The 11,730-nt window shown below is 40.6% G+C and overlaps 1 protein-coding gene across 1 annotated transcript; it reads right to left on the bottom strand.

Moving 5' to 3' along the window:
• Positions 1 to 2,463: 2,463 nt before the first annotated feature.
• On the bottom strand, positions 2,464 to 11,491 carry LOC309703164 (alpha-tectorin-like; the record flags this gene model as incomplete). The annotated part of the gene is made up of 15 exons (XM_082527873.1): positions 2,464 to 2,621; positions 3,973 to 4,065; positions 5,764 to 5,926; positions 6,040 to 6,285; positions 7,740 to 7,888; positions 8,049 to 8,236; positions 8,330 to 8,461; positions 9,504 to 9,703; positions 9,891 to 9,953; positions 10,060 to 10,147; positions 10,272 to 10,422; positions 10,587 to 10,824; positions 10,958 to 11,087; positions 11,218 to 11,323; positions 11,483 to 11,491. The coding sequence occupies 14 exons, from the start codon at positions 11,489 to 11,491 to the stop codon at positions 3,973 to 3,975; spliced, it is 1,956 nt and encodes a 651-aa protein (XP_082383999.1). The 3' UTR covers positions 2,464 to 2,621.
• Positions 11,492 to 11,730: the final 239 nt, after the last annotated feature.

Genomic DNA, 11,730 nt, shown 5'->3' with positions numbered 1-11,730 from the left:
CTTATCTTTGTTTTTATATTTTTATATGGAAATAGTTTTTTGTCTTATTTTGTAGAATTCTCTGAATGATTATTGTCATCTTGGATTTCTTTGGGACCTCCCACAGTAAATGTCTTAAGAGATTTTCTATCAATAGGAACGGGTTTACATCAGATTCAGGTAGTTTAGAATCAGACTGTTGTAGAAATGCATGTTTCATAGTATCCATATGCCAGTTTGAGTAGATGTTTGTTTTCTGGTGGTATGGCTCTGATCTTAAAATTCCAATAGATTTATGTTCTGGATAATTGGCCAACGCATTGAGACCAAGGGGAAGGTCAGAGTTGAGTTTTGTTTTGTCTCATGCTAAAGAGGATATTGTGTTTTAGATGTAGTCTTATCCGTTTTGGCTTTCCCATTTTTCCATTTGGTAGCTCGAAAAAGGGTTGTCAGTAACCTGGTGTATGTTAATATTGCAGCATGCCAAGCTGCATTATGGAAAATCAACCTCTGGGGCTAACAAATAAAGCTAATGTTAAAGCACTGAACACTGCAGTTTCTCTAATATCCACTTCAGACTGGTTCTAAAAGTGACCAAAAGTGAGTCAGTTCCCACAGACGCAAAATGTCAAACTTTACAACAGAAATAAAGATATTTACAGCCTGCTACAAAAATATATTTTAGCCATATAAACTGTCCTGCATGTTGGCTAGAAGAGGGACATCAGTGTTAAAACTTCTGCCCACTCCCTGTGTGTTCTATATAATATCTATTCACACATCTTGACGCTGAAGGTTCTACATGGTTCTTACAGTAAGCACCTGAAAATAAAAGAGAAAAAAATGTGGGCTGCAAATGGTAGTTTCTCATTGCCCGGATAAAAAGAATTTGTTAAACAACCCTCACTGGATTGACCAATGCTTGTAATGGGAAAGCCTAAGTGAAGATATAAGAAGGAGAACTGTAGATTAACATGAGTTGGGAAGGTCTGTTGGAGCCATTTCTAAGCAACTGCAGATTCCAAGATCATCAGTTCAAGCAGTTTCATCTAAGTACAAGTTATTTGGATGTCTCATTGCTAAGGACTGAAAGAAGAGCCAAACTGTCACTATCAGATGAGAGGAAATTGGTCAGGATGTTCAGGGATCCCCCAGGCTCAAGCCTGCCATGAACAGGAAACTTCTGGAACACCAGCATCAACGTCGATAGCAAAGTCAGTTTTAAATTGCCACGGAATGAGAGGGTGCTGACCAAGAAACAAACTCCTACTCCAAAAATAACACCTTCAAACTCCACTGAAATTTGTAGCTGCTCATATGGACAAGCCAAATGCATTCTGCAGAACATCTTTATGATGAGACTAGACGACCGGGGCGGCGGGTTGGGAAGCTCATCTATGTAACCGGAAGGTTGCCGGTTCGATGGACAAGACACTTTACCTACTGCCTACTGGTGTTGGCCAGAGGGGCTGATGGCGTGATATGGCAGTCTCACTTCTGTCAGTCTGCCCCAGGGCAGCTGTGGCTACAACTGTAGCTTGCCTCCACCAGTGTGTGAGTGAATGAATAGTGGAATTGTAAAGCGCTATGAGGGTGTCGAAAAGCGCTATATAAATACAATCCATTATTATTATTATTAGACAAAGGTTGAACTATTTGGCCAAAATGACAGGTGGTGTGTTTGGAGGAGTAGCACTGCAGCGGCCGTCAAGCATGGTGGTAGCGTCATGCTCTGGGGCTGCTTTTACACTATTGCTACTGGTACATTACACAATGTGGATGCAATAATACAGGACTCTCCTTTTTTTTTTACTTGACAACGATCCCAAACACGAACGAAAACTCGATTCAAATGGATAAAGCACATTAGCTCACATTAGCTAAGCCAGGTCTTTGCGAGGAAACTAACCAATTGAAATAAACTCTACCAATTCTGCCATGATGAATGGTCAATTATCCAGCCTGAATTATGCCAGAAGCTTGTTGATGGATACCAAAAGTGTTTGGTTGAGGTCAAACCTTCTGAGACATTTAACCAAATACTAGTGAGGATGTAAGTATATATTTAAGTCTTTATGCATAGTTTTCGACCCTGTGTGAATTAGAGAAAATTCCAAATAAATTCAAACTTGAGCACCCAGCTCTTATTTTTTAAAGTAATTAAAGATGTATGCTATACCATCATTCCACCATCGAAAAAGGTCAGTTCCAATAAATTATTTAAAAAAAACAAATTACCATGACATTCATGATGAGTGTGTATAAACATCTGACCACAACTGTATGTTTAAATGTGGAATGAATGGGTGGTGTCTGTAACACTAATATTAGTGCACATCTTTTCATTTTTCTAAGCCCGTCAGCTTTTCAAAGCCTCTGAATGTATTGCAGGAAATATTCATTAAAGCTGAAAAGACTGGAGTTCAAGCTGAACAGTTTCAGAGCCAAAAAGTAGAAGTAATGAAATTCTGGAAAAACACAGACTGGTTACCACACGCTTTATTTTTCCATCCTTTAGCAGAAATAGTACAAGTATAAAGGAGATGGATAAAAGCAGCATGTCTCTTGTCTCTGCGAACACTGTCACATTAGGTCAGCACTCGGTTGGTCAGTCAGTCCATCAAAGTCACCGTGGAAACCACCTGAGAAGACAACCAGAGTAAACTGTGACTGCTGTTCTTTCTGTCACAGACCTTGGCTCCTTTTCACAAATCATATCCCAGTTCTTCTGTTGGAATCATCTGTGTTTGAGGATGACCTCTGCCCTGATGCTGGACTGTCAGGTGACGTACAGTGGTGTGAAAAAGTGTTTGCCCCCTTCCTAATTTCCTATTTTTTGTGTATTTGTCACTCTTAAGTGTTTCAGATCATCAAACAAATTTAAATATTAGACAAAGATAACATGGCCCTGTATGAAAAAGTATTTGTAATTAAATAGAAATTTTCTAACAAACTGAAGCAAGCTAAGAGATCTCAAAAAGCAAAACAACATACCACGATCCAAAGAAACGGCTGATAAACAAAGTAGGTGACATCTCTCAGTCTGGAAAGGGTTAGAAGGCCATTTGTAAGGTTTTGGGACTTCAGTGAACCACGGTGAGAGCCATTATCCACATATGGACAAAACCTCGAACAGTGATGAACTTTCACAGGCCAGCCTACCAAAATTACTGCAAGAGTGCATCAGCAACTCATCCAGGAGGTCACAAAAGAACGATTCTTGACCTCAAGCTGAGATCACGAACAGATGGCCGTATATTCTCACTTGGGTTCTGCAGGAGGACAATCATCCAAAGCACAACAGCAAGTCCACCTCAATGGCTTAAGAAAAACAAAATGAAAACTTTGGAGTGGCCAAAGTCAAATTCCTGACCTGAATCTGATTGAGATGCTGTAGCATGACCTCAAAAAGGTGGTTTAGGCTTGAAAATCCTCCAATGTGGCTAAATTACAACAATTCTGCAAAAATGAGCGGGCCGAAATTCATTCACAGCACTGTACAAGACAGACTGCCATTTATGGTAAACGCTTCGTTTCAGCTGTTGTTGCTAAGTTTGGCCCGACCAGTTATAAGGTTTAAGGGAGCGATCACTTTTTCACACAGGGCCATGTAGGTTTTTTCCTCTTAAAATTTTAAATTTAAATTCTTTTGATGATCTGAAACATTTAAGTGTGACAAATCTACAAAGGAAATAGCAAATCAGGAAGGGGGGAAACACCTTTTTGAACCACTGTATAAACTAGGACATTTTATTCACTCAACAGCTTATCAGGCAAAGTTGGAAATACAAACCCATCAGTTTAGGTGGGCAGAAAACTTAACTCCAGTAAAAATTGCTAACATATCTGTAATGTCTCTTTCCACCTCCACCAGTGAGGTTTCCTCAGGCATTTTTCCTCTTTCTGAATTTCTTACTTAAACTTCACTGTTCTCTTCAGCAATCACCACATAACATATATGATGGTAAATCACAAAAGCCGATTGTACCTTACCTAATAAGTCCAGGACACGCTGATGAAGGCTGGAGCTTCAGGTTCATATGTCAAACTGGCAGATCTGCGTACCCGAGCAGGTGTGTTACACGTCTGGAAGTTAAAGACAAAGTCCAGGCTTTACAAAACCAAGAGTGATCCATTCATTTAGGACTGAAGCCACTGACAGCAAACATTTCATCTTTTGTGTCAAAACCCTCCAATTATAACATTTTTATTGAATCTGATGATAGTAGTCTCTGAAAGTCGATCAGCATCTATTATATATGGGTCGATTCATCTTTTAAAAATGATGAATTCCGGTGATAACAATGAACAGCATCAGAAACAGCATTTTCAAAAGCTGAAGAACCTTTTAACCCTTTAAGACCTACCATAGAACCAAGGCCGCCAAAGCTTACTTTATATTTTTACATGCTGTAGTGCCATTTTTGGGAGCATTTCAAGTTGCTATACATCAATACAACTGTTATAGCCCAAATTTTAATAATATTTATGCATTAAATCCATATTAACCACATAAATTGCAAAAAAGTGCAATAAACTACAGAAAAATTGAACATCGTTTTTGTTTTGTTTTTTTACATATATTTCTACTTGGAGAAATTTAAGAGGTTTATCCCTCAAAACTTTAAATACAAAAAAGTTGCAAAAATAGTTTACAACCACAGGAAATTTAATTTGAGTGTCTTCATAGTTTTATTTTTGAGATACACCAATTTTTATATACTGCAGAAAAATTGAAAAACAATCCTATAATGCAAATTTGCAAAGAAAACAGCATGTGCATCAAAATAAACTATTTAAAGCAGCGCAATTTGAGTTCTAAGCATCACAGAAACTATTCAGAAAAGCATAAAGTCAAACATGACTTTTAAAAACACCAGTATAGGCTTTTAAGGCCTACAAGTAAAAAACTACATTTTCCGCGAAAATGACGTCACTTCCGGTTTCGGGCAGGTAATGGCGGACATGCGATCGTTCGCGCTGACGTCTATTTCAGTGTAGGAAGTGTTACGAAAAGCTGATCGGATTGGCAAAGTGTATTACATTTTTGTTCCTGCAAGCACTTTTTATGCAATTTTTGCAAAGCTATATGTGGAAGGAAACCGTGACCTAGCACAAGCTGATGGCATAAGATGTAAGTACAACCCCTCCGGTTTCATATGCAAAACAAAATTATTGTGCTAGCTTACATGGTTCCGGTTCTACAGGGATTTAAAAATAGTTACGCAAAACGGAGCGTTGCTGCTCCGACCGCCTTTAAAGGGTTAATGCTTGATGCACTGCACCCATATCTAACAGCTCGGGCAAATTAGGAAAAAAAAATCTATGGTGTCATGGACAAGAAAGTCTACCACAACATTTTAGTGCATTATGGAGTCTCTTCTGGACCGGAGCTGATTAGTCGTGGGTTCATATACCAACAAGACATTGACCCCAATCATAAGTCAAAGCTGTGCAGACACTATTTGACCAAGAAAAAAGAATGTGACGTTCTGGACCTGATGAAATGGCGAAGCGAAAGGTCAGACTTCAGTTCTGTTGAGCAGATTTGAGATTTAATGTATTCAAAGACAGCTCGTTTTATGCAAACCAATTCTCTGTGGACATCTAGAAGCTATTTGGACATCAATAGCAAAAGACACTATGGATAAGGAACAGTAAATAATGCGCTTCAGTGCTTGAACATTTGCACACTGAAGAGAAATGTCTATGTGCAGAGCAATGTCTCATGAAATCAGAAAAGATGGCCAGATTTGGTATATCTTTCTATGAACATTTGCGTACCGGGATGCAGTTGTTCCCCTGTTTGGGACACAGGTGGAGTTGGCAGTGAAGGAAGATGTCACTAGAGCCCCCAGTGAACCGGAACATGTTGAAGGAGAAGTAAGTGGAGGTTGCCAGTCCGTTTTCCTCCACCTGCACCGTCGGGTCAGCAGGGTTTGCACAGCTGATCATAAGCAGGAAAATAAACTTTGTTCAGGAGTCCATAATAGTGATCAAAAGGAGTTGAATTAATCTCTGAGCAGCAGCGAGCAACCACCACCTCTGAGTTTCTCTCACCCGTTAATGATCAGATCATGTCTTGGACTGCTGGTGGGTGATGCCTTGTCAGTTGCCCAGCAGGAGTCGGTCACCACACTGACCATGCTTCCATCCAAGCCATCGGTCTTCAACACCATCCAGATTTTCTCGTTCAACTGCAATTCACTGTTCCACTCCACAAGTTGTGTGCGGCCGGCATCAGTGTAGGCCTTGATAGTCAGAGTGTAATTCCAAGCTCCAGATGTGATGCGCTGTGCAACGGACCTGCAGAATGCACACATTTACACTGTTGTTAACAACAATCCCAACTAGGGCTGCTCAATTAATCGAATTTTAATCACAATTACGATCTGGGCTTTCAACGATCATTAAAAATGACTGAGCCGATTATTAGCCCCTCCCTCATTTACCCTTAAAGGCTGGTCCGTGAAAATATTGTCGGGCATAAACCGGTCCGTGGCGCAAAAAAGGGTGGAGACCGCTGATTAAGAGGACACGAGGGAAGCTCGGAAAGCTAAGCAGAAGTTATTTGGAGAGGAGAGTGACTGCCGTTGGTTGAAAAGAGAGGTAAAAAAAAAAAAGAAGAACAAACTTCAGTGGTGTTGCACACTATTTTATATTATTTTTTAAAGTCATTGTTAACCCTTTAAATCCGGTCAGAGCAGCACGCTCCGTTTTGTGTAACTATTTTTAAATCCCTGAAGAACCCTGAGCCGTGTAAGCTAGCGCAATAAGTTTTTTTTGCATATGAAACCAGAGGAGTTGTACTTACATCTTATGCCATCAGCTTGTCATCGGTCACGGTTTCCTTCCACATAAAGCTTTGCAAAAATTGCATAAAAAGCTCTTGCAGGAACAAAAACATAATATTCCAGAAACACGCTTTGCCGATCCGATCAGCTGTTCGTAACACTTCCCACAGTGAAACAGACGTCAGCGTGAACTATCGCATGTCCGCCATTTCCTGCCCGAAACCGGAAATGACGTCATTTTCGCGGAAATGTAGTTTTTTTTACTTGTAGGCCTTAAAAGCCTACACTGGTGTTTTTATAAGTCATGTTTGACTTTTCTGAATAGTTTCTGGGATGCTTAGAACTCGAATTGCACTGCTGGAAATAGTTTATTTTCATGCACATGCTGTTTTCTTTGCAAATTTGCATCATAGGATTGTTTTTTCATTTTTCCTGCAGTATATAAAAATTGGTGTATCTCCAAAATAAAACTATGAAGACACTCAAAATAAATTTCCTGTTGTTGTAAACTATTTTTTGCAACTTTTTGTATTTAAAGTTTTGAGGGATAAACCTCTTAAATTTCTCCAAGTAGAAATATATGTAAAAAAAACAAAAATGATTTTCAATTTTTTTGTAGTTTATTGCACTTTTTTGCAATTAATGTAGTTACTATGGACTTAATGCATACATATTATTAAAATATGGGCTATAATAGTTGTATAGCAACTTGAAATGCTCCCACAAATGGCACTACAACATGTAAAAAAATAATATAAGCTCTGGCGGACTTGGTTCTATAGTAGGTCGTAAGGGTTAAATAAATATCGTCAAATAATCGAGATCTCAATTTCAGTGAAAATAATCGTGATTATCATTTTTGCCATAATCGAGCAGCCCTAATCCCAACATCTTAAAATACTTGCACTGTTAGCAATGCCCACATTTTAACAAATATTCAAACAATACCTAGCAGCCACTACAAACCAGTCTCTGATTCTGAAGGTTGCAGTGTGGATGCTTGGCTGACTGTAAACACAGGAGAAGTCGATCTGGACTTGGTCTTTGCGAGTGATGACGTCAGAGTAATTCTGGCTCCTGATGGTGTTCTTATAGATGATGTAGCTGTTGTTGGTCTGCAGGGTCACATAATCAGATACTAAGCAAGTTCTTCATTGTTTCATCTTTAACATCTGATACTGTTTAAGATGTTGACTGACTGGTATAAACTTCAGATGACCAAAAATTTTAGAATTCACAGAGATCAAAGCTTAAACAGCAGGAGATGAAACCCACCGTGACCACCGTCCCACATCTCTTGCTGCTGTTGAAGCTGAAGGTCACCATGTGGGTGAGCTTGTCCACCCGACCCCTGCAGGTCGGGTCGTTGAGCTGTAAAGCAGAGTAATTGATGTCTTTGTCCTCCAGGAGACAACCGACCAGAGTTAGTGAAGCAGAGTTCTCCTTGCAGACCGTTGCATCACCTGAACGTCACAATATCAGTCAGAAAAATCACAGTTAGAAGCTTTCCTACATTATTCAGCCCTGTTGTCATGGTGATGTCACAGCTGTCGTACCCAAAGAGTTGTTTTCTTGGTACTTGGAGGCAAAAATGGCCCGACAAAAGCAGCGAGTGTCACCACTGACCGTCTTCTCACCACAGAACTCGTGATCGCTGCAGGTCCTGTCCTGACAGAAGGCCTCAGAGGCTACAGAGGAACACACTCATCTATTATCCTGAAAACATGGGAGCTCTAAAAATCCACAGTTCAGTTCTTTAACAAAGGAGAGCTTATTAATAGGGGTGGGTTTTGATTAGTGATTTATCGATTAAAATCGATTCTAGCTTGGATAACGTGATATCGATTCATTAAAATCCTGAATCGATTTTTTAATCTAAATTTATTTTGCCCAAAAAGCCAGAATCTCAGGTTAAACCTCACAAAATTTCAACAACCACCAAACAGCTAAAACAGTAAATGAGAGCAGGTACACGGATTCTGCACAAAGACGTAAACACAAAGCGCGGACCCGCGGATCAGGATCAGAATCAGTGAGATGTTGCCTTTCTCACCCGACGGCACGGACTGGGGCTGAAAGCCGACAGCTCGCTGATTCTGATGTTTCAGCGGGTCCACGCTTTTTTGCGCTAGATTCCGAAGCTGCAGGTTTCTCTCTCCAACCAAAATTCACTGAACCAGCAGCAAAAGAAGCAGCAAACTACGCTTCACATTTGATAAACATCGACGTGAATTTCCTCTGACTTTTGCTGTTTTGCTTCCACCACGATACAATCACACTTCATGCACAGCTCTCTCTCTCTCTCTCTCTCTCTCAGTCTACTTCAAGAACAGTTTTGTTGAGCTAGTTAATAGGTATGCCCTCATTGTCATCTGTTGTGATTTTATTTTGAAAGGATGCTTCCTGTTATGCTGCGGAGTATACGCGAGAGTTCAATAAACAAAGTCACCTTTTGGTGTGAATGTTCCCATGAAAGCCGATGCCCCACGTGTGATTATTCCTCCGTCTAGATAATAAGTATCTTCAATATTTGATAAAGTCTCGCAAGTGTCAGCTTTCTTTTTATAGATATAAAAATATAGAAATGTACCGATGCATGATCTGAATTATAATATTTCTGACTGTCTGAGGCCAAATTTCCCCGATTCAAATCAAATCGAATCAGAATTGAATCGATTCTAGAAATCAGTGACAATCTGACGTCTTATTAAGGTCTTATTAACATCTTACAGCAGCCGGTCTTTGATGTCCAGCCATCCAGAGCGTGGTTGTGTTGACTGCAGGCTCTGGCGTAGGCCTTCAGGAACTGACAGTTGAGTCCGCTCACCGCAGGATATTTACACAAAGTGTCGGTGCAGGCGGTTATGTAGGGCTCTGGGTCGATGTCAGTGTTACAGGAGGAGAAGGGCGCCTCCTTCAGGAGATTACAGCTGTACCACAGATAGAGAAACAAAATTGAAGACAATAAAATAATAATCTGTAATCAGTTGTGTTTATCTTCCATCTATGCTACAGTCACATGTGATGTACCATGTAATTTACAAGACAGATCAACACACATGTTTTTTATTACGTCAAAGGGTAAACAGATCCTGCCTTGTGGATCAGTCTGCTCACCGTTCAGTCACACTGGTGCAGTTGATCGTGCTGTCAGCAGGCTCACTGTACTGCATCTCACAGCTAGGGGGCGACAAACAACAAAGTTCAGGCTCCTTTATAAAAACAGAATATCTGCAACATCAGCAGCAGCAGTCAGAGGGACTCTGAGCTTGTGATGCGGTCTTACCTGGTGGAGCTGTACTCAGAGAGCCTCAGGTCACTCAGAGACCTGCTGGAGTTTCCACACAGACCCTCCACAGATGAACCAGCAGGTCCTGCACAGGATCAGGACAGAATGAGTCAGATCAGCATCAATATTCAAACTGGACAAACACAGAAGAATAAATAACAGCACAGTTTACAGTTTACATTACATGAGTTAAACTTTATTTTCTGTACCTTTTAAGACGATCTGTGCGGTGTCGCCATCAAAGAAGACAGAGATGCTGAGTTTGGTGAGTTCGGCAGTGACTCCAGTTTGGTCCTTAGAGAGCTGCACACCGTGAACCAGCTGAGATGAGCTGCTGAGGGTCAGTGTGGAGTCGTCCAGCTGCATCACAGCAGAGACAAAGTGGTGGAAACACTGAGTGAAACATGTCAAACACACAAACAGGCTGATTTCACAGCAACAACCACTGAGTTCAGCAGAGGATGAGGGAGGACTTTGGATCAGACTCCACTCTGACACATGAACTGTGGCTGTAGGTCGCTTACCTGAACTCTCCCACCTTGTTCCAGGTGAATGTCATGCCCGTCCACACGCAGCGTCACACTGTCCAAAAAGCTCACATCTTTACGACGTCTGTCCCTGAAGTTCCCCAGAACAAGGAAATCTGGGAGTAACGGAGTCGAGAACAGAGAGTATGCACAGCGATCCTGGATGGAGTTCATATGGCCGTGGACGTCGATGACAGTGGGGCCGGTCACAGTGCAGGTGGAGGCCAACCTGCAGCTAACAAAGGCAACCAACCACAAACATCACCATGAGTTGCTGCCAAAGAAGGTTACCGCAGGGGACCCTCTATTTCTTAAGTTATTTCACTGTAGAACCTTTTAGTAACAAAATATGAAGAGAAAATATTTACATGCCGTTGCCTTGACAATACTCCAATGGACCACAACCAGAGGTCTGGAGGGTTGCAGTCTCAGAACAGGTGACATTGGAGCAGATTTGTGGGTCAGAGTTGACCACAGTACCAGGTTTATACACAGTACCTGGGAAGAGATAGAGGCTTCACTTTAGTTCAACAGTTTTCCAACTGTAAGTGCAAATAAAACAGTAACAATCAAATCTTTCAGAATTACATAATCCCAAAGTCACGGTAGGAGTTTAAGATTCACTAACCTGAGTGTCTGCATCCACTGATATCTATGGTATAATTATGATACTTGTTAAGAACGTTATTAACCGCTAATGTGTCGATTACGACATCACTGACCCGAGTTTGGAGCTAAACAGAAACAAACACAGCTAATGTTATAATCACAGAGCAGAAAGAACTGACATCAAGCTGAAAACAGACACAAATGTTGGCATTAAATATAAAGTATTTAACATATTACGTCAAAGTGTTATTGTTCATATACACACAGACTCACCGCCACTAAACCAGTGCCATGTGCTTCCAAACTCAGAGCTGCTTCTGTCCCAAAGTTGAATAGGTTTAAGATCATCTGTAAACAGGTTAACAGGAAAGATTCAGTCACTGTGAAGAAGTTTCATCTGAAAGTGTTTAGAAAAGCTCAGGTTCACAACATTAACATTGGGCCTGTTGAGCTGCATTGCTAAAACATTTTGAATTTCATAATGGAGTGTTTCCATATGCTATAAAAACTACAGTCATCACACATGTTTTTA

The sequence above is a fragment of the Aulonocara stuartgranti genome, assembly GCF_965226115.1.
Source record: "Aulonocara stuartgranti genome assembly, chromosome: 3".
NCBI lineage: Eukaryota > Metazoa > Chordata > Actinopteri > Cichliformes > Cichlidae > Aulonocara > Aulonocara stuartgranti.
This window is presented reverse-complemented; position numbering and strand designations above follow the sequence as displayed.